Consider the following 27,160-nt stretch of genomic DNA (forward strand, 5'->3'; position numbering starts at 1 on the left):
ATTGAAAGCAATAACCTTGTTTTCTGAGCATTCATAGATGAGATATTGCCATAGCTTGATGCTTACACCTGTTATCCTGTCTCATCTATACATTTCTAGAATGCTTTAATATATATTACTTGAAAAAATTACAAAAAAAAAAATACTTTTTTAAAAATAAAGTAACACTTGTAATCGATATACTGTATATTTTAAATTCCCCAACAGTTACCCCCAAGTTTCATTACCGTTCTAAAGTCATTAACGACCGCTAACATCTCCATTTTCATATAATAAATCATAAGAGGAGAGCAAATCTTTAGACAATCAATCATTATCTGAACACTAGTTAGTTTATGTCACATCCCTAGAGATCTAGGGATATAAAACACTGGATAATTAAATGATGTAGAGGGACCACCCTGGCAAACTAAGATTGTTAAGGAATACTGTACATGAATGTGTGCGCGTGAATTAACAATTTCCAAGGAAATTTGTAACGTGCTGACTCTTTCATTAAAAACTGACCTATGATTGTTTGGTTATGTATGTCTGTTTTTTGTTTTGTTTTTGCTTTGATTTTACAGAACTGCTACCATACGATTATCAGCTATGGATGTTTTCATGAAAGGGCTTTCCAAGGCTAAAGAAGGGGTTGTGGCAGCAGCTGAAAAAACTAAACAGGGTGTGGCAGAGGCAGCAGGGAAGACAAAAGAAGGCGTTATGTATGTGGGTAGGTAAAAAATAATCAATAATTTGTCAACTGTTAAATTAGGGGCAGTGCTTTGTCTTGTGGGGGGAGAAGATCTGTATCTGGAGAGGCATGTCTTGCACTTCTGGTGGAAATTCAAATTATACATTGATTACATATCAAAGGAACAAATCATTTTAACAGATAATACATATTTTATTGGAGGAAAAAATCCATTATACTTTTATAAAATAAAATCTGTATTTTTTTTCTTATATATAGGCTTTTTCAGTATGTATAATATGGTTTGGTACAAACATGTATGCTAGAACATTGCAGATTGAGATATGTAATAGACATTGTAATATTATTTCAAAATATTTTTCTCCGGATTTAGAATTCCCTATAAGAAAAAAATATCGGAAATCCCCCCAATAAGGTCTATTCACTAAAATGACAGTGCTAGCAAGTTGTCAATAAAATGTGAGATTGAAGCAGCCAACTCCCATATGCATTACTGCCAACTCACATTTGTACTCGCATGAAACACGTGACTTGCAGCCACTTGACTGAGACAGAGCAAAATTTGTGCAGGTTGTAAAAACAAGGAATGTGCTGATCTCTAAACCTATTTAAACCCCTATTTTATAAACTTCACCTGGGTGGTTTACATGTGATGGGTAGCTAATGATTCTGTAAGTTTTGCATATTTATTTTGATGTACATTTTTGCTCATATTATCCCCTTCATCATGCGTCATAGAGGATCTAGGGAGAAGGATATCCAAGGGGTTAAGGTGACTGTAAATCCTACATCCTACAGGGTGTGAGATGAGGGAGCAAGTTAGTGGCGTTACAGTTATATTTTACCTCCTCATTGTGCATGAAATGGGGGAAAAGAGGATGCATAGGTGGGCTCTCTCTCCTAAGGTTACTTTTTAATAAGCAGATCATGTGGGGATCCACTTCAATCTGGATGACTTTGTTTTATCTTTTGTTTATATTTTCGGTTTTGTTTTTTACCCAACAATTTATTTATTTTTTTACATATTTTTGCGAGTTTTCAGGCATGGATATGCAAGTTGTGACTCAACACACATGACATTGCAAGCCGCTGGTATATAAGGAAATATAAAAGTTGCAGTTTGAAGGTTGGCATGCAAAGTCATGTAAGTTCAGTCAGGTCTGGACAGTAGAGTCCTTACCTTGACTCCTTAAGTCTTCAATATTTAGTGTATTTTTTATAGCATCATTGGTTATTTGTAAAGACTGTCTACTGTCTGGCACATTGTTTGTGTTACCTTCTGTTTACAGGCATCCATATTTTTTTTTAACGTGCACTAGCTCAACATTGAGGAACTTAACTATGCAAATTCCATAAATTGTAGCAACTCTTTGTTCTTAATAAAAATTCATGTTATGTGTGTGCATGAGTGCATTCTTAATGATACTGTGACAAAAGCCATTGGAGGATGGAAAACGAGTTGATAAAATTAGTAAAACGAGTTAACATGCATATTTTACCAGGTAACAATGCACTGGAATCCATGCACAATAGACTACTGCTATATCCATTTAAAGAGTGACCCTGTTTGTGGCCTATAAGGAATTGGATAAAACAATTCAAAGAGTTATATATAATTAAATTACTAGATTGGGTACAGTGGCTAGTTTGGTATTGTCATGTTTAAGCGGTAATAAGGCTTCTGGATGAAACAATATGAAACACAGGAAGCTCCATTCAATAAGAAGCCTTCTATGAATAGGGAAACCTTCTATGGATAGGGAAGTATCTGTTATATGGTTACATAGAAAACAACCCAGCATCACCACAACACTTGTCATGTATAACACATTTGTGATTTGTGTAACAAATGGTAAACCATTGTCTACTATAAAACCTTTGTGTTAGTCAACAGAGACAAGCTGTCCATTAAAGCACTTAAGCATGCCTTGTGGCGTACAAGTGTTTAATGTATGATAAGGTCAAGTCACCGCCTACATGCCAGCCTAGTGACATAGCTCACAAAAGGGATTTTATTCATAATTACTAATGCTACAATCCTCAGTATTAACCATGGCCTTGGAACAATTTGTAATGAAAATCTCTAGAACCAGCTTCTCCTGCATTGTATTAAATGGCGGTAGCTCTAATGTGTGTTTGTTAATAAAACTGAATGTAGGATTGGTGGACCTGCTGCATAACTGCCTGCTGCATAACAGTTGAGATGTTGAACTTTCATCCCTTGGAATTCCTACAAAGTGTTTAGTTACAACCAGTTATTGTAGCTTACTCACATATGGTAATATTCATAAAGGCTCAAGCTGTGTCATAGGACTGGCAGACTTGACAACTGAATCACTGACTGACAGACTAGGTTGATGACCGGCTTGGCCAGCTAATTTGATAGACAGTAGTTGAGATGAACTTGACAGCAACTCAAGAGAAATCAAGAAGAGAATTACAATGTCCAACTTGGTGCAACTTAAAAGCTAGTTGCTGTTCAGGTTGACATGAGTCATATTGTGTTAATTTATTCAACTTACAACTCAACTTTTGTGCATAAACATTGAAAGTCAGAAAGGGAATAACTGAAGATTTTGGGGGGTTGCCCAAAGCATTTAAGCATTTACAAAACAACAACCCTGTTACTTAAAATGTGTGAGAGCACATTGGAAATCTGAATGTCTTTGAAAAATAGTGTTAGGAAGACTATGGCATAGTATTGTGTAGGTATATAAATAGGAAATCTAATCATTTTGTTTTAGCTGCAGTTCATACTCTCTTTTTCCTTTTGCTACGAAATGAAAAATTGATATTCAATAACTCTTTCTCATATTGGCAACTGGAAAGTTCAGATAGGTCACTACAGCTGCTTATTAGGATTGTCATTTTACCCTACATGAGAAAAAAAAATCTCATTACGTTACTATCTTGACTGTTATTTTAAAAAGACCTGTTAGTCTACTGTAGGGAAGGAATTCATTCCAGAGCACAGGTGGGATCATAGATAGCCAGTGGTATTATAACAGTAGATTCAATAAAAAAAACTAAGGATGACAAAAGAATCATGAAATGAGAATTAAAGTTCAATTGTCAGTGTTCGTGTAGAATTTCAGACTTCAAAACGAGAACTGAGAAACTGGTGGTAATGATGTAATTATCAAAAGTTGGCCTTTTCCATTAATATCAACACATTCAAAACACATACACTTGTGCTTGGCAGATTACAATGACGAATGGTGCCTTTTTGCATTAATGTACGATTTCACTCGCATTCTTTTTTCAGGCAAGTAAAAGAGTCACCCAAACACCCCAAGGCTTTACTAATTTAGGAGATCCTCATCCTTTACATAAAGGCAAAGGGAGATGGGAGAAAAAAAACTTTGCTAGGAAAATGCTCCTACATTGAACAACCCCATCCCATCTCAAATGCCCATTAATATAGTCTACCACATAAAAAGTGATAGCTCATTTTTGGGGTCAATTGTAAGAAAACACTGTAAGGGGGCAAATATTCAGAGAAAAAAAACAAACAACAGCGCTGAGAGGCAACCTGTGGCAACCCAGGCATTACATAGGTGTCTCTTGCATAATATGTTCTTTAAAAAAACTTGCAATGGATGGAGGTGATATCTCATGTAAGCATTAATTTTTTACCAAAGTCTCTTTTGTTCTATCCAAAGGTTCTAAAACGAAGGAAGGTGTTGTTCACGGAGTAACAACAGGTGCGTAAAATTTGGGTTTTGAGAATAACTGACAAAGATTTACACTTCATTGTCATATATTCTTTGCGTGTTTATATTTTGGTCAAGGATATAACTAACATCAATAGACTCAATATTTGTGAGCTCTTAAATGAGACACCACACATCATCTGACTGCAGTATCCCATATATATTATAAACTGGTTCTTGAATATGCCCTTTACAAATGTGCACAAGGTTTCAAAGACAGACGGAAAGTAGGTGTTTTAGCTGGCTTGGAGCTGGCTTGCATTTCTACCCTAATGACAAGCTGGGCTGTCAGGCATTGAACTCAAGTCCATCTCAAATATATATTGACTCAGCTATCTTTTAAACAACAAGTAACAATCAGCCCAATAAAAACAGGAATTGTACTGCAGACTCCAGCTTTTCTTGTCCATAGGTAGGGGATTATACACTAAGTGAGGTGTTGTTCAACTCAATATCCATTCTCTCTAATCCCCTGGCCACTAGCGGAAACTACCCCTGGTAAACACTTTTTTATTAAATTCATTCAACTAATAAAACCAGAAATACTTTTCTACCCACATACTTAGGGTGATAAACTACCTGTGACATACAAAGGGTTAATACATTACATAATACATTAAGTCCCCTCTTGTAATCATAAAGTCCAAGAAAACTTTCATAGTTAGTGAATGTTCCTTTTATTATTTAGCTTCTTCATTTCTTTTATTTCCAGTGGCTGAAAAGACCAAAGAACAGGTGTCTCACGTTGGAGGAGCAGTAGTCACAGGAGTGACTGCAGTAGCGCAGAAGACAGTAGAGGGGGCAGGAAACATTGCTGCAGCCACAGGGTTGGTTAAGAAGGACCATATGGCTAAACAGGTTGGTGATCAAAATAATACACTAAATGATCTATTTTCCTTTTTAGAACGAATGTAACAAAATAATAAATCTGTGTGATGAGTTAAGGGTTAAGCTGAAGATTGTCGGAGGCCCAGACTTTTTAGAATTCATTTCTTACAATCAGTATTACAATCTCCCTTTCTAAATTGTTAAAGTTACACTTAAAGGCAGGGGTAGGGTGGTCCAAAATTATTTGAAAAAGACCACGTTACATGATCAATGGTAAAAGTGAGGTTACTCATACAGTGTGTTTGAGGAGCTAGAAAGAAGGCACAAGGCAGGTTAAATAGGAAGGGAGTAAGAGAGTGAAGGTAGGGCAGTTAGGGGGTAAGTAATGTATATATGTTAGAGTGAGTGTGCACGTGTAAGTGGATTTGTTAGCATCAATGTATGTGTGTATATGTATTAAGTATGTGTGTGTTAGCGTTAGTAAGTTTGTGTAACTGTAACTATGTGTGCCAGTGAGAGTGTTATGTATGGGGGGGGAGTTCATGGGGCCACCTGGTTTTACCTGCCCCCTGTGCCAGAAGCTGCTAGCCCTCCCCTGCTTAAAGGAGCAGGTAGAGGTGAGTTACCCATTACATTGAGTAACTCAGGGTTTACTGCATGATCCATACAAATAAAGCCTGATTTTATTACTGCATCACAGTGACCTAGTAAGTGATGGATTTACTGCAAGTTGTTAATTTTCTGTAAGGGAAAGGGACATTTTTTCAGTCCTTAAATAAGCATGTGTTTAGCGCACATTGGGAGTCCATTTTGCTCCATGCATTTTACTGCATTCAAATACAGGTACGCATTGCTTTTTAATTGGAATTGGAAATTGAGACCAGTTTTATCTCCGCCTGCTTTTTTCTGAAGAAAACACTGTACCAAAATACACGACAGCTAACTTTGTGTACTTAAGAGCTGGGTTTCCATCAAAATCAGTCGGATTAAACCTGCATGCTGGGAGACAGTCACTCACTTGGTTCTTTACATTTAACTTGCGTGGTTCTTTACATTAATAAATATTTTGAACTGTGATATTCCCCTTAAAGTTCAAGTCAAGTGTATGACTGCACATATCTTTGTCTACCTGTGAGTTTTTCAGTTATATTACCCTCCTGTTATATACAGTATATTTTGTATATATATATATATACATGATGGGTGGCACAGGGACATATAATGAGATGGTAAAATGGGCAGAACTGGGCAGATGGTGGGTGAAACTAGGCAGGGAGCAGGCAAAGCTAAATGTCATTATCACAGATTGGAGGCATTGTGCATCCCATACATACGTTGTAGGCATTTTACAGCATTTCAGCTATTTTTACATAAGTTTCAAGCAACCTTATTTTCATAAAGTGAATATCTATGTTCAAATGTTCAATATCTGCTGAATGTATCAAACTTATTTTATGTGGAGATTTCTGACAGCAGTATAGGTTTTTCTGTTCAAAGGATGTTTGAAGAATTCCAATAGCTGAAGCTGTTGCAGTCTTGCTCTGAGGAACCCTATGGCTATATCAGCAAAAACGAAAAAAATATGTATAAGACGATATAAATATGAAATAATAAACTCCAACAATAACCTCACTGTATCCCATCTGATCCATTAAAGACACAGGTCCAGTTTTGAATCATCTACTAAATTAAATCTTTCATGTGACTGAAAATAATATTTATAATCCACTGCTCAGCTGAAGTTTTGTTAGTTCTAAATTTTTCCATTCATTTGTCACAAAAAATAACTGTAAACATAACATATTTATTACAGATCTGCTGCACTCCATATTTATTTAACTAAAATACATTTTTCTACAGTTGTAAAGGGCCCGATTAGCAATAGGGCAAAGGGGGCATTTAGCTTACAGCCCCTGATGGCAAGCGCCCCCACATGCTGTTGAGACATTTATGTAGTTTCGTGTACTGCACACAAGGCCGGCCCAAGACATTATACTGCCTAGGTCCAAGGATGAAATGCTGCCCCCTCATCCAAAACCACATTCATCAAACCATGTCCAGATCCATTGGCAGAACGGGGGAGAGGCTGTCCCCCATGGCTCTGCACTTTGACAGAAGTGCACCAAGAGACCAGGTTCGCAGAGAAGCGGAAGAAGGCAGAAGCAAGAAGACGGAAGAAAGAAACCGGAGGCAAAAATAGTGCAGATAGATTTGTGGAGAAAGAGGTGCAGAAACGCTTCTTTTTCTCCATTAATCCATCCAGAAAGAACATGCCTTGGGTTTTGCCCCTGTCAAAGTGCCGTCTGGATCCCATGGACCCACTGTGACTCATGTAAGGGCCGGCTCTGACAACACAGCAGGAACACAGTGCTTGTTCTGCTGGGTGATGGAAGATGGGGACACAAATTTGAGATAGAGCCAATCATGGCAGAGGAATCCAGTTCCGGAGTTCCGGAGTTCTTAGTTTTCTTAGGGAAGGGGTTCTAAACAATGTCTCCTAATGGCTCCCCTTGATCTTGACCCACTCCTGCTAGTCATACGTGAAGAATTTAACAAGTCAAAAATACACCCAACATCGAACAAAGATAAAAGGCTGCATGTCATTATGTGATTACAGTTTCAGAAAAGGTGCCTCTTATGAGGTCTGTTAGAAACATAGATAGATAGATAGATAGATAGATAGATAGATATTTGATCAGCAGGGGAAAACTTTACTGTAGATAGATCGATAAATCATATGTATAGCATAAATAATTACCCTTTAATTTTACAAACACTCGGTTTGTATGTTTGTTTCATATAATTTACATATGAAGAAAAAAAAGATGTATCTCTACCAGTATTAGCTATTCCTTTGGTTTTGCTGCAGTTGGAATGCTCTAACAGTAAACTCAGTGTACTCATTGAATACAAATTCTAGAAGTGTATGCTGTTACTCTGGCAATCATAATCAAGGTTATGTTCCCATTACTGTTACATAAGGACATTTTTTTATCATGTGAAAGATCACTTCTAACAAATACCCACCTGTTTTTCTATTAAAACAAATACAAAGAATATGAAATACATATATTCAGAGCAACGAATTCTGATCCCATCAGCTAAGTGACAGCAGTACAAATTTTACTTAGTTTTGAGTAACTAGCCACTTAACCTTTTTGTATTTGCCAGCCTTTTTGTCCTCTACTTCAGCATCACAATGATTCTGTTGGTGAAAACATTAAACTATAATGAACACCCAAAAACCTATATATGTTTGTTTTAAATGAAAAGGCCTTCTTATTCAGGTACGTCAATGTACTTATTCTGATAACCAAAATATGTCCAACTAGATATTCTGATTGTGGACATCCCATGTATGGATACAATGGGCACAATGCTTTTGACCAATATAGGACACATATCATAAGATGTTTATTACAACTTTCATGTTGAGAGTTTACCAAACTAGGATGCCACATTTGTTCAACATCTGTTCTATTTACAGTATATAATACGGTACCTGATTTCACAAACCCATCAGATGACACGGGAAACCATACATTTGATGACCTTGCCAAGGCCACCTTGGCAAAACAGACTGAGTAATACATAGCTAAATCATTTAACTACAGGAAACACTTGTTGACATACAGCCTTCATGATACATAGTTCAGTCAGCAAGATGAATGGTTTAACACTTTTAAAAATGACAGTTTAATCATTAAAACCCATAATTTTGGCCTTAATGGGGCAGAAAAGTAATTTATAAGGATTAATCTCTATGAAGCATGTCCCTAAGCAATGATTGTCTTTCAGGTTCATTTATCTGGAAGTGCTACCAACCAAGGCTCCTGTCTAGAGATTTTCCTCACTACAGCCTAAATGCAGACCCACAAACAAACAATTCACCTAAAAACCTAAGTAAACAAAAACAGAAATGACTATACATTTTAAATAGTTATTTTAAAATAAAGAATAACCTGTTATCAAAGCATAATTTACTGAACTCAATACAGCAAAATATAATAGGTTAATTCTGCTTTGTATTGAATTAAATGCTGAATTGCATAAATAATTATGTTTGGCTGTGTTTGTGGATATTGGGAGTTGATTTGCATGACATTTTTTTTAAATGGAAAGAAAGTTATTTCAGGAAAGGAAACATATTTTAATTTTCTAATAATGTCAACAGTAAATATATTGAGATAAAAATATACACAACTACTCAAACTCTGTTCTAGGTTGATTCACATTCAGATGTTCTTTGCTTTAATTAAGCTGTCAGAAGGAACATTTTCACAAAGCATCTGACAGACTATCAACTTTCTTCTTAAAATTAGTATTCTGGTGAATAATTTCAATTTATTTGGACATTGGCCCAAAATGCCTGCTGAAGTGGATTATTGCTATGCCTATAAATACCCACCAATCCATCACTGCCAAACAGCAATGGGAAAGCAGATGAAGATCACACAGATCAATTAGTCATTATACAATTTTGACTGTAGGTCGATTAACTTTATAAAAGGATTGGTAAATCTATTAAGAAATCATAACTGTAACTGTATAGTCACTATAAAAATCCTCTTGTTGCACGTGTGGATCTATGTCATGAAGCCCCAGCAACGGGAAAACCTGTGAACATACTATATCCCAAAAGAGGATTCCATATTCAGAATAAAATGTAAATCTTGTAACATTAAACAACCAACAAGTCAAGAGAAATATTTTGGACTTGTGCCATAGAGCTATAACACCCAATCAACAAAAGTCCCCAATCTGATCTACAGTTCACTCTTATAGAAATACCCTAAATGCAAGTAAAACATACTTTCAGAGACCACAGCAAATGACCACAATTTAAATTTGGAAATACCTACAGCTAATTCTAGGATTGTGGATGGCATTTTTGGTAGTTACACTCAATAGCTAGAGGCAAACATGGTTCTAGTTGGCCATCCTCTTGACCACTGGCAATTCCGCCCTTCTGAGGCTACTCCCCAGAGAAGATTCACAATATGTTTATTTGAAGTAAAATAAATTCATAAACTTAATAATAGGAATTTGTTAGTTACACATCTGCAGTTGATGATTGCATTTAAACAGAAGCCACCATCAAATGGGTATCAATCAATGTGAGATGTATCACCTAAGAATAGTTTTCCATGTGCATGTGTTTAGAGATTGACAAAGTATGTCATTGAATTAAGTTAAAGTATCTTCTTCCTAATCTGAGTATTTTTACAGCACTGTGTTTTGATATCTCCATGAAGAGAGCCGGAATTAAACTATACAAATAGACCTTTGTTCTAAAAAGAATAAGTAAACAATTAAGTTACAGCAAAATGTCTTAGTTTAATCATGACATGTGTTTTTATGCTTTGGTACCTATGTGCCCATTGTTTTCAAGTGTAAATGGTCTTTTGTTTGCATTTAGAAAAAGGGCGCCTTGTGTTGAACAGGGTTGGCAGAACCTGATAAGCTAGTGACTGTTGTAGTGACTATAGACAATGCTTCTTCTAGATTTCATCAGATGAAATGAGCAGTCGGCTTTTTTCAGCTTTGGTGCTTTGTAACTTGATGCAATAAAACCTGATCAACTCCACATGCATTTCATAGGACTTATTTTCCTATACCATACCCCATTCATACCCACTGCTTAAATCGCACATTAACATAACTTTTTATTTTGTGGTACACTGTATTTTATAATGTCACTACCATTCCTTTTTTTTTTTTTTTTTATACCTCTGGACTATTGTCAATCAATCTCTCTTACTATTATATGACCATACCTATTATGCTTTTACTGAGAAAAGTTCATGGTAAATCATCATATCCCCTTACTGCTTGTCATCTTTCGTGTTACTCTTCCTATGTTCTTCTTAAAAGTGTCCATTCCTCAATTCAATCATTATTAAAAAAATAAGAGTCTTTTAAATCCAGTTTAAATGTCTTATGTTTCCAATTCAATCCTCTTTTGCGGGCAGCTGGGATAATGGGACAGTTCGGGAGATCCTCTGATCTCGCTTTACTGGACCAGAGAGCTGTAAAATCGATGGAGGTGTAGGCTTTATTACCGCTCCCATGTGGCCACCTCACAAAACAGTCTGCAACTGAGTGCTGCAAGGTTACTCTTATTCACTCTGTAGTCTCATTATTTTCCAGCTATTACTTCTTTGTGTGTTACCTCTAGAGTGCAAAGTGTAACAGTCTCACAAAGTCAGTATATAAAATTGAAAAGTTAAAGGGAAAACCAATTAATATTACGGTATTGGCATATACGTAACCTAACAGCATATGAGTAAGTCTGGATGCCTGGCAGTAATGTAAAAATAATGGGCATTACAATTTTCACTATTTTTACACCCTTTTAAGCATTGAGAATTACAAGATGTTGACATTGAAGTGCAGTGACCATGAGTTCCTACCACAGACGCAGGCTCCACTTTATGGCTATATAAAAAGGTATAAAGTTCTTTATAATGACTATTTGGTTCTAATAATATGAGTCAGAAGCCAATTGCTAGAGTAAAATGCAGCTTCACATAAGAATTAAAAACCTTGGAGGTGCCCTTTTCAGACGTAATGCTCTTTGAGGTTTTGAAAGTATATATATATATATATAGATAGATAGATAGATAGATAGATAGATAGATAGATAGATAGATATGTGTCTGTCTCTACGGATGTTGAAGCTTCTTTGGAACGGATTTTTTTAATAATCAGGGATTTAGTTCCCACTAGTTCCCTATTGGTATCTCCATATACTAGGAATTTGTATGCACCCTTAACCTCATAGTAACTTGTGCAACTTACTCAAAGGCCTGTCCAATGTCAATTCCTAATTTAGACTCAACTGTCTATCTTGACAGCATTAGTATAGTAAAACATTTTTTTTAAAATGTGGTGGTCTCTGTTATAATAAAATCACTATGTTTAGTGTACCTTCAACACCTACAGTATTTAAACTATGCTCTAGGCAGCTGGAAGAATGGGGTACGGACACAATGAAATCAATACAACGTGCAATGATTACGTTACTAGTATTATACTGTTGTCTCCAGTCTTTTGGTGTAGAAATAAAAGAAACATGACGGCAAAATGAGGATTTAAAGGATACAGTCTAACAGACATAAATAACGATGCTATTTTAGATGTTTTCTTCTGAACTTCCTGATGGAAGGACATTTCAAAGGTTGCAACTTCCACTGAACGCCTGACAAATGATAAAAGGGGGTTTGAAAGAGCTGGCAGATTGGTGAATTTATAGCTTGAAATGAAAAAAAAGGTGTAGAGTTAGACATGGGAGGTTAAGAATACTGCTACAACAGTAGCAAGCCTTTCATATCCAGAAATGTTGTTGTTAAAACCAGAACAGATGAACAGTGCTGATGCATTAGCAGGCCTCATCATTAGAAGGCAGAAACAACAGAAGGCAGGGGCTTGGCTGTGAAACATGTCACTGGGTGATGCTAACAGCAGTCATGGTGGGATTGAACCGAACAGATGTCATAAATATAAGATTTAATCGGCTCATTCATAGAATCAAGTAAAATGTTTATTGCGTCCTTACCCGTGTTTTTCCTTTCTCACAGTGCATAAATGTATTTTTAAGTCATGTGTACAGAATTCAGCAATTAGCAGGCTTTTTTTATAGCCTTTAAGCGGCAGATACTCTCAAATGGCGGAAAATAACTGTTTAATATGTAATTAAGTGTACTTTAGCCTCAACTGTGTGTAATTGTCATAGGTAAATGTATGATAATGCTAGTCTCCATGGAAAAAAGTACAATAGGCCTACTCACCCATGTCATTGTAGTTTCCACCAGCTGATGCTTGGATCGACATGCTGGGTTATGGTTTCTAATCATACAATGTGTGGGAATTAACACAGAAGCATTCCTTATATAAGTATACAGGATCAGCTTTTATATTAGTCTAAGGATATTTGCTCACAATTTCACTATCCCATAAGTGTATAAGATTACCGTAAGTATGTATATTTTCTGCCTATGCTTTTAAGCGAAACAACTACTTTCTTGATTATTTCCAATTTTCATTCTTGTACCTATACATAACATAATTATCTATTTTTTCTTAAACTTTACTGTTGTTTTACCCTTTCATAGATACAATAATCAGGCAACAAAAAGGCCAGGGAATGTAAATGGTAATGTACAGTTCCGCAATTCTCTGAAAGTTTAGAGACAACTCTCTGCTAAAATAGAGGATTTGCGACACCTGCACCCCTCTTGCGCACCTTGGCTCTTCTTATTCCTGACTCCAGTCTGAGGAAATGGATCGAGGCTGGGAGAGCTTGTCCTCAACAATCTATTAAAATTACTTGAAGACTTGAAATCTCTATACCATATCTCAAACATGGATTTCTTGAAATATCTCCAAATACAACATTTTCTTCAATCTAGGCCCACTAAAGTTTTTACTGCACCAGTAAAACTGAACAAAATTGTACAACTATGCAAACACCAAACATAAAGACATCTCTTGTAATTATAATATATGGAGGTCCTGTGCTAATCTAAGAGTGTTATGCTAATATTAGATAAAACATCTGTAGACCTTTGTCGCTTACCGCAGATTGCATTATTGCAAATGAAGCCAGATAAAATTCTGACAGACTTGAGACTTTTAGCTGGCCATATTCTAATAGCAGCAAAACTCTTATTAGTGTGTAATTGGAAAGAGAAAATATATTGATAATGGAAAGCCTTTTCTATAGCCGATCTGGTAATATGCTGCAGGTTGGAAGGCTGTTCTTCTGACATAGCTAGATTGAAAAGATTGCACTTGCAAGTAAAGTTAGATAAGTTGAATCCCTGGAGGATACTGGAACAGCAAAAAAGTCCTGGGAAACAGTGCTGAAAAGACCCACCTCTTCTCACTTGCAAGCTTTCCCATGGTTTCTCTATCCTTTTCTTCATTCTTCTACTATCTCTCTCTACCACTTATTCACACTTTCATTATAGCTGAAAAGACTACTATGGCAACATAAGGGCAAAGGGTAACTCGTAAGAAGGAAAATACATCAGATGGATTATTTGGCCCTTATAACTAATGATTTAGAACGTATCACGTATATATCAAACATATCAATGATAAGGTCATGTGAATCTGTGATGTAACACCTCTACTTATCATATTTGCCTTTTGTAATTGGCTTTTAACATAAAAAATCTCTTGTTAAAAACTATCTGTCCAAGAAGAAATAATTATACCAAAGATGCCTCTGTCCAAGCTATTAATGACAAGAGGTGTTTTACCAAAAGTCAGTACTGAACACCTTCAAAAAAGGAGATTAAGAGAGAATACTGCTGGGTTGTTTAGAGTTGATTTTGAAATTCCCACAAACATAATGCATTTTACATTACACTCATGAGGTTGTTGACTACTGAGAATGTATGATTTTCCACAAATCATTTATATTTATCTTATGAATTGATGATTCTTCACTGTGGAGTTATTTATTAATCTGCTGTATGTGATGCAGGGCTCAGTTATGCCAGCTATATGGGGTCATGCACTTTTGTCATGACATTGACAATGCTACTTGCTTGTTTATTATTTGATTATTATTTGAATATCAGGATTCCATTGGTTGATATTCGGTGCAGGGCTTCTCCTTTTTGTAGTATTTTCACATTGTGTTTGTGTCCATCTGTGGTTCATCTACATGTTGGCATGTTGAGTGATGTTGCCATATTTTATTATTTTAATATCTGCCTTTCCAATGAATGTTGTATGCGCATTATACAGCTGAAGAAGAAAAGTTTTTTCAAAATGAGTCCTACGGTGCTAGCCTTGTCAGGCCTTTACATCTGTCAGGGCTAAATAAAATAAATAAATACAAACTTTAAAGGTTAAATGTAAAATTTTAAAAAGAGCCTCATGATAGGTTTGCTATTTTAAATTATGTACTTTTTAGGGTTATTTATTTTTTAGAAAGTTAACAAAAACCCATTGTATGCTTAAGTGATTGGTCTCATTGGTGACAACTCCTCTGTGACTTGATTATACAGCATTTTTAATAGAAATTGTCTTGAAATAAATAATGATTGGAGCAATTCCAAAATATAGACAATGTTAGTATGAAAACAGCCAAGTAAATGTAAAAACTTTATCACATTTTAGCGTACCTTGAAATAAGAGGTTTGCAGCAATTGCCTCTATCAAAACATGTTTACTATGCTGCTCTTCTATTGAAGGCATATTGTGGAAAAATTAACACATGAACAAAGACATTCTTTTTATTTCAGTTGTAACAGAAAAAAACATCACATGATAGAATAAATTGTGCCGAACACTAACAAGGAAACTCCAAGCATTTATCAGTGTTTCCGCTTAACTCCTACATAGGGAATGTCATAAATGCTCCCATCCAAACCTGCTCAGATATTTACTAAGATGCAGCTTTTCCACTAAAAAGGGATCACAAGCAATGTTCCCTCAAATTTTTAGCAGAAGAAATCTTATGTTGTGTAATTTTCTCTTGCTCAAAAAGGTATATGTGCACTTTATCTACATTAAATAACCCATGGAAATATTGCAATCTAAGTATAGATCAACTGAAAAATCACATGTTAACTCAGCATTGAAAATCAAATAAATAATGCACGGAAACCCTTTATTACAGGACACAGGATTACACCCAGAACACCCTACACACATATACTCTACCTTAACAAATGCCTGCCCATAAACAAGCATACACGAACACTTTCAAAACACAAGCATACACTTTCCCCGTTCTTATAATTTCTGCCCTATCTCAATATTACTCATCTTTCTCATTATCACTTCACTTTCTTGTTACCCCCTTTTGTCTCTTCTTTCTCTTTATCTCTTCCCTTTTAGTTAATCACCCTTCTCATTATCTCTCATCCCCTTTCTCTTTATCACTATTCTTTTTTATCATTATTTGTTTTCTTCATCTGTTTCTCACCATTTTCCCTATCCCTACCCTTTCTGTTTATCCCCCCTCTTTCTCTCTCCGCTTTGCTATCTCTCCCATTCTCTTTACCTCTCCTTTTTTTCTTTATTTCTCTTTGATCCCCCTTCTCATTATCTTTCCTCCTCTTTCACTTTATCTCTTACCTTTTCTCTATCTCTCCAATATCTCTTCATCTCTCTTCTTTCTCTTTACCTCTCCCCCCCTACCAATCCCCTTTCTCTATCTCTCCCCTTTCTTTCTCCTCTTATCTCTCCCCTATACCTTTTTCTTTATCTTTCCATTTTCTTACAATATATTCTATATTACCCATCTCCCCCTTTTCTTTCAACCTCCCTTTTCGTTATATCTCCTCTTTTTCTTTTATCTCAATTTCTCTTTATTTCTCCTCCTATTTCACTTTATACCCAACTTTCTCTTTAGCTCTCCCTTTTCTCCTTACCTCTCCCCTTTCTTGTTATCTCTCCCATTTCTCTTTATCCCTCCTCCTCTTTCTATATATCTCTCCCATTTATCTTTACATCTCCCTTTTCTCCCTACCACCCCCTTTTTCTCTCTCTGTTTTCTCATTATCTCACCATCTCTCCTTTCTCACTATCTTCCCTTTTCTCCTCATTATCTGTGCCCAATGTTTTTCTCTCTCAATTTTCTTACTATCATTTGGTCCTTTGGTGGAAGCCCAAGGTCTGTTCTCCTGCATACCTCATGTTTCACTGGTCTCTCACGATGCTTCCAGCAATTGATGCTGAGTGACGAATATGACATCATATCCAGGCGTTCAGCATCAATTGTCGGTAGTTAGAGGGAACATTGATCACGTGTGAATTTTAATTCCTTTCTTTGGTATATTTTGTTAACATCAGGCTCTGAAACAGTAATGCAAACCAGAAAATGGGAATATTTTTAATATTGTTTTGTCATATTTTCTGCTAATATTTTTTTTTATGGTTACACATAGCAAGGCCTAGGGAGGTGGTAATTTATGTCCAATGGTCCCTAAAGCCATAATGTTGGAGAACAGCTGGTTAAAAGTATATTAAATGGATTAAATAGGAAACATTAACAGTAGTTTTTCATGGTGACATTTTTTTTAAAATGGCTCTTTGGCCTCCAGGACTGTGCACAAAGAGAGCTGCTGTACTTTGTAATGCTTAGATACATTATAATTTCCAGTTGATGTTGCAGTTGATGCAATTGCTTCTGGCTGGAAAGTAGATCATGCTGAGAAAGATTTTCATGACCAACTGGAATGGAAACATTGGCATTGTGTTATTCAAAATATATACATGTTATTTAAGAGCTGTTCGGGTTGTTTTAGCCATTTCATCAGCGGATACTTACCTACAGTTACTGTAGACACAGGCAGGACTATTAATTAAAGAGCAAGTGCAGAAAATGTGAGTTGGCAGGCCAAAATGCATATTCACTAATAGCAATTTGCTCTTTCTCAAACTTGCCTAACACACTCAACTGCAGGAGAGCTGAGTTGACCCATGAAGTGATCACGAAGTGTAATGTTAGACCCGAGTCTAAAAACTCCACTTCCTACCACACAAATTATTCAATAAATAAAAACTAAACTAGGGTCCAGATAACTTCTATTTTGTTTCCTTTTTTCAGATAACTGAAACTTTTTAAAATTAATATTTTGTGTGTGTGAGGTTTGTAATGAAATGTTATGAGTTTCGGATGAGGACATAAACATTATTGCACATGCTTGAAAGCGTCTCACAACTAGTGAATATACGAGCTTTGTTTTGCAAGTGTTCGCATGCAAGGACATGTAAGTGAAATCAAGTACGGTAAGTCAAATAAACCCTTAGCTCAATTGACAACTCGACTTCTCAGCGAGAATGGCCGTTTAAAAAATACAAACTAGGGGAGTACACAGCCTAAAAAGCATAAATGGCATACACATCCAGATTCCAGGGTTCCTGCAATAATAACATCCAATAAATACACAAAACAAAGCAAAGATTCAGCACATACCCAGTGAAATCCATTCCAAAAAACAGCTACCTAAGGCATAGGTATTGGGAATTCTCAAAGTACCCCAAAGTTTGGCAACCCCTACCTAATTTTTTATGGCTATATTGCTTACCAAGTAGCTGAAGCAATGGGACGGCACTGCATTTTAACACAGATGAGACTCTCAAGCAATTTAAAGCCTTCTCTAGACACCATTAATGAGGCACCTGTGTATGTTTATTTGTGCTGTGCATATTTGTAGGCTCTGACCAAACCTTAGGGTTGAGCAGTCCCACCTGCCACACAGGTGCTTTACTGGGTACCATAATTGACAATTTGACATTGGTAATTTGTGGATTTTCTATTTGATCTATTTGATTTCATTTGGCAAGGAATAATTTTTATTTATTTATCTAAATTGAAATGCGTAAAGCATTCACAAATATTCATGAACATCGCACTTCGGAGCACTGAGAATGTTTCGTGAAAATGTCAATGCCCTATCAGCAAATCTTGAGTCAGTGATTATAACGGCAAACAAACAGAATGCTCCCAAGGACAAGCACACAGTACATCATCTCTGCATGACACAAAACATTTACCTAATGTTTAATAATATAGTTAACATGCCTATTAGTAAGTAGACTATCTAGTTCTCACATCATGGAAACAAAAAAAAACAGGTGGCAAAATGGGCACTCTTAATACATGATTTGCTTACCTAACTCCCAACAGGTTCTGAGCTTGAATGGGCCCTTTATTTTGCAGACTCTTCCCTTTCCTAATCCTGGGCTGTCCTTGTTAAAAATAGGTATTCTGTAATAGTTTACATAATACAACAAAATCCATCAGAGACTACACACATAAACATATATATATACCTATAGATATATATTCATACACAGTGACTTCTCTACTGCACAGAATATCTCTGCACCTGTGGCTGCTGGCTGGGGATCGTGACTGCAACATTTGACTACAAAAGGAGCTTCTCACTGTCTGATTCTGTCATGTAACAGAAAGTTAGAAGCTCCCTCTGGCATAAATGATCACATTCCAAAAATGTAGTCAATATCGCTGCAAATTTTGCTGTAGGAGAAAGACTCAGACACAAGTGCTGTGTCTCTGATGCGTAGTACAGGCAAATATATAAATACAGTAGCCCCTGGAACCCTGGACCAAATGCCCTCTTTTCCCCATCAAAAAGATGCTGTTCATGTGATCTTGCATTAGTATACCAATATCTTTCTTTGGATATAAAAAGTTATTTAGGGAAAGAATGTGTTTTGTGCTATGGTTATAGTTAATATATTCCTACAGGGAAAGGCAGAAGTAATTTATGCCTTGTTTTGTAAAACACTATAATAGATCTTTCTAGCACAGGAATAACATCTTATTGTTTGTTACAATCTCTGAGCAGTACTACTCCTGTCAAGGCTGTGAAACAATAAGTTAACACATCCTAAAATATTGTTCCAACGGGATAATGAATGAATAAGCAGAGGAAACATGACTTTGTTTTGTGCTATAAGATTTTTTTAAAAAAAAAATCCAATGAATTCCTTGCAATGTGGACTTAAGAAAAATGTCCAAGTGGACGTATATGAGTATAGAAATTCACATTATCGTCTATTAGCTTTTATGAGAAGCTGCATTTTCAGCAATTAAATGCCATAGATGTTTTAGAGTGACAAATTGCCCTACCGTGGGCTATGTTTTTATAAATAATGCTCAGCTGCAACTTTAAATGCAGACCATGTCATAGGGCACTTTCTTAATGTTTGTCTGTTCATGGTACAACATTTCTTACATGTGTGGGCAAAATATGTTTTACGAAGGGTATGATAATGCCTAAAATCCCATGGCATGCTAGTATATGTAAATGGAATCACTGGCCTTTATGCATATTGTATTTTTCTTGTGGATCCTTACTTTTAAATTTGCAGTTAACGTTCATTGGTACTTTTTATAGTGTGATTTATTTCTTCTTGTTTCTTTTATATTGGAGGTACCGCTAGAGGAAATGGTTGCCGCTTTTAGCAAAAAGTATGAGAATCACTGTCTAGAAAAACATTTGGTATTCTGAAAGGGGGTCATGGCAAGGGGTAGGCAGCAAAAGGATTCATTACAGACATTTTCCTAAATAACTTAAAAACCAGATACCAAGGACTTCAGTAAGCTTTTCTATGGACAATGCAGACATTTATGCACAGAGGTCCTTGAGACAAAATTAGAGGAATCCACGTTAAGCCTCTTCCTGCAGTAGTTATGTATCATATACAATATATATTATTTATATATTATTATTATCATTATTACTGAATGCAGACATTTTTCTGCTTATTAGTATTGACATTTGGAAAGCAGTTTTATCTGTCGTGGAAAATTACAAGGCATAACACAATTGTCACAAAACTCTCTGTCCTTTATTTAGTCTGCTGTAATAACATTCAGCAGCACTGACATCGATCAGACTATCCCCGCAGTGACATCTGTGTCAAGTCTGAGAAACACTGTTGCTTTTCTCTTGATGTGTTGAAATCGGGACTAAAACTGTCAGTGCACATTATTTAAAGACTTATCAAAAGTGTCAAAAGAGTGTATCATCCCTGAGGATTGTACTAGTTAGTTATTGTTTCATAGATGTGTTGCAAAACAGTGATACGCATTTTAAACTACCGCATTTGCTCGATTATAAGACGACCCTGATTAAAAGACGACCAAATCTGAATATTAATTTATAAAAAAAAGAAAAAGCCTGAATATAAGACGACCCTATAGGAAAAAAGTTTTACCAGTAAATGTTAATTCATGTAAACTATGTGAACAGTTTTTTTTTTAATAAAAGCTATGATTGAGAAAAATATTTTGTTTTTATTTCCTTTTTTTTTCAACCTCCCCCCCAGTTATGCACATCTGCCCCCTGGCTTGCCACTCTGCCCCAGAAATGCCTTATACTCCCTATATGCCACTGTGCCCCATGATATGCCTTTTAACCCTCTAAATGCCACTGTGCCCCATGATATGCCTTTTGACCCCCTATGTGCCACTGTGCCTCCAGAATTGCCTTATACCCCTATATGCCACTCGGCATATTATGGGGCAGAGTGGCATATAGGGAGGTATACGGCATTTCACAGAGCACTCTGCCTCCAGAAATTCCTTATGCCCCCATTTAACACTCCCTCCCTCCTCCAAACTTACTGGAGCTTCTGAGTCCCTGGTGCGTAGTCCGGGCTGTGTGTAGAGCTCTACACAATTCGCGTAGACCACTTCCACTGCAGCCGGGAGGAGGTGCGGTAAGGAGCGGGGGTTGTCTGCGTCCATCGCGCAGACCTTCCCCGGCTGTCAGAGATCACGGGGAACTCTGATCTCTGACAGCTGCCCGGACTAAGCACTGGGGACTCAGAAGTACTGGTAAGGGGGGAGGAGACAGGAGGATCCAGGTCCCCTGCATCGCTGCGGGGGATCTGGATCTTAGTCTCATAGTCAGACCTAGTTGAGGTCTGATTATAAGACGACCATGATTATAAGAAGAGGGGTATTTTTGAGAGCATTTGCTCTGGAAAAAACCTCGTCTTATAATCGAGCAAATACGGTATATTTTTGTCTAGTAAATATTTGTACTATTTTTGTCAAAGTAAATAGATTAATACAAGTAGGTAAAAGAACAAAAATAGCCACAGTGTGAAGTTAAAGGGACATTCTAATGATCATATGTACCAGTTAGTGTACCCACACAAATTCTATTCTTTTTTTAGCACAAGTAGGGCTTTCTTTTGAAGCCATGTTCAAAGGGGCATACTTGGGGGGGGTAGGGAGGGTCCGCCCTGGGTGGCACTCATCGGGGCGCATAGACCTCCAGCCAGGGGCGTAAAAATCATGGTCGCAATCATGCAACCACCTGTTGCTAGGTGTGGGTAATACCCGCAGCTAGTGGCACTGAAAGCTGAGAGATCATCCAATGATCTCTCACACTGCATGATGTGTCTCATGGAAGTAAGTGGCATCACATCGACTTGCTGCATACTGAATCAGTCTGTGCACAGCACAGAGGAAAAGAGAAAAGCAACTCCTGCAGGTGAGTGGTATAAGCAGGGGAACAGGCAGGCTGTTTGGGGGCACTGACAAGCTGTTTTTGGAAAAACATGCCAAATCCTATGTGTCCATCTGGGCGCTGAGCACATTTTTGTCTCATTTTCACTAAAAATTTCATTTTTTGAACATTTTTTACGTTTACTTTTTAAAAAAAAAAAAGTTTTTATAATACTCTCTATCAGAGATCAGTGCACAATGTATAGAAATCTACTTTGGGGTCTTGTATGACACCAGGGATCTCTATGAGCACAGGGAGACCCATGTGATGTCTTTGGTGAAATCACCTGTTAGGGTTCCCCTCCATAGCAATCAGGGGTTCCACTGTACAGTGGCTCCCCTCTGCAGCAGCCAGGGACATCATAGGGCTGCAGCATACCTCCATATATGGTGAAACTAGTCAGTGAGTCCTGATCGGGGTCTCTACAGACCCTGCAGATCCCTGCCACATTACGGGAATTCCTCAGCTACATCAGTGACCCTGATCCACTCCTCAAGAGTAGGGATATAGGTCCCTCCTCTACAACAGGCAGTTCCTGGCAAACCATAGAGCGTCCTTTGTACAGCACATGAGATGCCAATCATCATCAGTGGTGCTCTCAGTGTGTGTTCCTGGGAAAAGTCCGTAAAGTACAGAGTGGTAGGACAGGTACTTTCTCTCGATAGAGTCTTTCAGTGCCAACTCCAGGGCTCGGAACAAAGCCTGCACCAACGGGCACTGCCAGAAAAAGTGAAGGGCAGTTTCCTCCTCCACAATGCACTGTAGGCAGTGTCTATATCTTCACAGCCCCCTGGCACTCACCTGAGTTAGAAATTGCATCTGTCCTCTTCCTTTGTGGTCTGAAGACTGAAGCAGCCAATCGGTAGAAAGAAAGATCTCCCATTAATATCAGCAGGATTGCTTTCCTCCCATATGCACAGGGATCTGGATAAACACTTCCACCAGTGTTGGAGCTGCCTGGTGGTAAGTATATCATGTGCTACTGACATCAGCCGAAGACATCTTTTGCATGGAAAATAGCTGGAGGGGTGTGTAAAGGGGCAATTGCACACCGGGGCATTCTGTAGAAGGGATTCTGGGTAGGCAAATTAGGTTTTGCCTCTTTATCCACTTTATACATGGATCCATTGTACTAGACAGCCTTTAAAAGGAGGTGCAAAAGCCATATCATCACTCATAGACAGCTTTTTCATCTTTAATGGAAATCATCAGCATGAGGTTTGATACTGACTTATTGGTTGAGGCTTACACTATAATTGCCCTTACTCGCCTTTATTTGAATAATGGGCATCACACCAAGCAATTTTTGTAGTGCCTCTGAGACATACACTCAAACCCTTGAATTATACAAAGAAAAGGTGTAGGAATTTCACCATTTTCAGTTTATTATCATATATACAGTATACAGTTTTTTTAAAGAACACAATAAATACTATTAGGGTTGTGTATAAAAACTTTTTTGTTGCAATGTTTGAAAAGTGTTCTTATGACTGTAACAATCAATGAAATGGTTCATAAAACAGTGGTCACTTTTTATACATTTTTTTTAGCCATAATTATAGGGTGGTAGATTAGATGTAGAGTGGTGATGTATAATAATGCATCTCCCATTGTGCTTTTTCTCTATAATCAAATTCTCAGTGGGCGCAAATAACTAACATTAACATCTCCAACCTATCAATAAAACATCACTAGGAACAATTTAATTCACAGACATTTAAATTACGTGGTCCGTTAAACAAACCCGAGTTTAAGGCTTATGATACATGGGAAAAGTTTGGCTTTATGTTGGTATAGAACGCACAAGTAAAATATGATCATTTTATTTTTCAGCTTATTTCATTTAATTAGTTTGGATGTATCATTTAAGCCTTTGACTAGCCAATTAGTGTCAATGAGTTGAATACAAGAATAGTTGAAGCATTTCACTAACGATAAGTGCTCAACGGTGCCAAAATGGATAGAATTAAAAAGAATGGATGCAGTCAGTGAGTAGATGCTACCCGAATGCCTTTTTGCATTGAACACTCCTTGAGGCTATAAGTGAAATTGCAAGGATAATGCACGAAAAAGGGCTTCTGGCAGTAGCTTCATCCTAGACCAATTGCCCTCTATTCTTCTTGCAACCCTTCATCAAGGCAGCAGGCACCAGCTGACTACAAACTTAATAGATTTTATCATTTTTTCATCTCTATAGAAACTGTTGATCTGTCTTTGACCAATTTGCTGCTTTATTTGAGTAAAAAAGAAGCCTCTGTGTTAAATGGTAAATACAAGGCTTTCATCTCTAACTTGAGAGAGGGTAAGATGGCTGTTGATCTGCTCAGGTGCTGATTAGCATCCTCCACAAAAGTAGAAAAAATACATTTCTGAGATTGCTTGCAGCCGTACATGGTTGGCAATTTAGCCCTTTTTTGCTAACCACGTACATCGCTAGCTTTCTAACCATTAACTCAACTGGCAACTTGATGTTTAGACAATGTAACAGGGACATAAAGTTTTTTTCGTTCTGTTCATTATAATTAAAATGTGAAATATGGTCCTGTAACACAAAAAATGTATATTTACCCATTTTTGTTTTCAATTTTAGAATGAAGGTGGACAGGAGGGCGTATTGGGAAATACAGACAGATCAAATGATAATCAGGATAATGAGACGTATGAAATGCCACCTGAGGTAATTATGCTTTCCTTATTTCCAGGAACAAACAATTCAGAAATCCTGGCATGTATACCAAAGATAGTGATTGAATAAGATCCTCCACACTTCCTAGACATGCAATCGAACACACACATGATACACACACGTACTTATAAACATACATACATGCATAAATACAAAATCTCCTTACCTCTCAAGCACATGGCACCTCTATTGCTTTCATGTAGTGAGAGCTTCCCCACTTGTAATTCTGAGCACCAGCATTCTGCGCAGTGGCAGAATGATTTGGTCAGATTATACATTAGAGCATTGGTGCACCTAGAGCTCAGGAGCCCTTAGACACATACCTAGTGTACCTAATGGATAAACCCTCACTGTCTATGGAATAAATAAATAGACTAAATTGTCCAATTGTATTTTTCTACAGTCAAGATGTTTCTATGAATAAAAATTGTTTATCTATTAGTTCAAGCAACAGTTTATTTACCCTTACGAAAAATTAGTTCAGTTTTTCTGAAGTAATACTGCTGTTTTTTGGACATGAAAAAACTGCAATACTGCTCTTTTAGTGCAGTATTACTGCACATTTACTGCACTTTTTTTTTTATATTGCAAACCTACAGTTGTACTTCAATGTACTGCAGCTTTATTGCATTTGTACTTCCGTACAAAAATAACTGCAGTACAACTGCAGTACAGTGAAGTACAAATGCAGTACAACTGCAGTAAATGTGCAGTAATACTGCAGTAAAAGTGCAGTATTGCAGTTTTTTCATGTCCAAAAAACAGCAGTATTACTTCAGAAAAACTGCAGTAATTTTTTCGTAAGGGACACAGTTCCATCTTGGTTTCCAGGATTTTTTATTCTGGTTGTGGTGCTATTTCCACAGGCAACCTCTAGTGGCCACTCTTATGGGTTTGGGATCTCTGGCTACTTTAATATTGTCAGCAGCAGGGCAGTAGAAAGGGTGAGGCAAGAGAGGCACTCGCCTTCGGGACTGGTTGGGGAGATCACGGATCAGCGTTTTAGGGGCCCCATGGTGAATCACATTGCTGCCAGCAATGTGATTCAGCACGAAGCCCCTAAAAAAACAGTAGTGTATCTATAGGGGAGGGGGTGAGCAGAGAGGCTGCCTCCCTGGGTCGGTCTTCAGGCGTGTGCCGAGGCTGCTGCATGATTATGATCTCCCCAACCCACCGTGCTCATTGGGCGCCCCCTTGGGCAGTGTGCACTCAGGCACCATCAGTGTTGGTCTGGAATGGAGGTGTCCGATGAGCAGACCTGGCTGGGGAGATTCAAAACACTCATCATCCAACATCTTCTATCCTGTCATGGGAGCGTAAGGTCTGCCACTTCAGGTCTTGGCTTCTGTGCTCCCTAATATGCGCCGGCAAATGATGCAGAGCACCGGGATATGACATCGCCCCAACGTTCTGCATCAATAGCCGCCGCATAGTGATGATGGAGCACTAAAGCAGAGGCCTAGAGTGACAGACCTTGCACTCCCATGACAGAATGGATGATGGAAGATAGAAGATGATGGAAGATGAGAAAAGTAAAAGATGGGTATATGTGTATATTTGTGTGTTTATAAGCTGGTGTGTGTGTGTGTATGGGCAGTGTATGTGTTACGGAATCAGGCACCGCAGGTGATGGACCCACAATGCAGAAATGGCGAGCAAATCCAATAAACAAGCCGGGATCGAGGCAGGCAGCACAGGAGCGAAGTCAAACAACAATAGCCAAGGTCGGGACGGGCAGCGCAGGATCGTAGTCAAAGAACAATAGCCAAGGTCGGGACGGGCAGCGCAGGATCGTAGTCAAGGAACAATAGCCAAGGTCTGGTACACAAGAATAGCAATCAAAAGGCACAAGCGAAACAAACACCCCGAGAACAATGATTTGGACTCGTTGAACGGGCAAGGAAACACAGGACCAGGAAGTTTAAATAGGACCAATGGCGGGAAAGCAGGTACGATGACGTCATCGCGACCGGCGCAAGAGAAGCGCCGTCGCGATGACAACGAACCAAAACAAACCCTACTGCCTGTGGTACCTCCGCGAAAGACGCGGAAGCGCCACACAGGCAGGGGAGGAAGAGACAGCAACCGTGGACAGGCAGCGGCGATCGAACACTCGATCGCCGCCGACATGTCCGCGGCGGCTAACCACAATCTCCTCTCTGCCTGTGCTGCCGCCGCGAGCGACGCGGCGGCGCCGCACAGGCAGAAGAGGTACTGGTCGGGC

General features: G+C 37.8%; 1 protein-coding gene across 1 annotated transcript; it reads left to right on the forward strand.

Moving 5' to 3' along the window:
- The first annotated feature begins 591 nt into the window (after positions 1-591).
- LOC149284104 (alpha-synuclein-like) lies at positions 592-25,005 on the forward strand. Its single transcript, XM_089497152.1, has 4 exons — positions 592-712; positions 4,357-4,398; positions 5,120-5,265; positions 24,841-25,005. The coding sequence occupies exons 1-4, from the start codon at positions 592-594 to the stop codon at positions 25,003-25,005; spliced, it is 474 nt and encodes a 157-aa protein (XP_089353278.1).
- Positions 25,006-27,160: the final 2,155 nt, after the last annotated feature.

This window comes from Sceloporus occidentalis, unplaced genomic scaffold, assembly GCF_023333645.1.
Source record: "Sceloporus occidentalis isolate IW3139 unplaced genomic scaffold, rSceOcc1.0.p SCAF_99, whole genome shotgun sequence".
Taxonomy (NCBI): domain Eukaryota; kingdom Metazoa; phylum Chordata; class Lepidosauria; order Squamata; family Phrynosomatidae; genus Sceloporus; species Sceloporus occidentalis.

Coding starts and splice junctions, on each gene's coding strand:
- LOC149284104 (XM_089497152.1), top strand. CDS start 592: ATGGATGTTTTCATGAAAGGGCTTTCCAAGGCTAAAGAAGGGGTTGTG. Junction 713..4,356: donor AGAAGGCGTTATGTATGTGG/GTAGGTAAAAAA, acceptor TTCTATCCAAAG/GTTCTAAAACGAAGGAAGGT. Junction 5,266..24,840: donor AGGACCATATGGCTAAACAG/GTTGGTGATCAA, acceptor TTTCAATTTTAG/AATGAAGGTGGACAGGAGGG.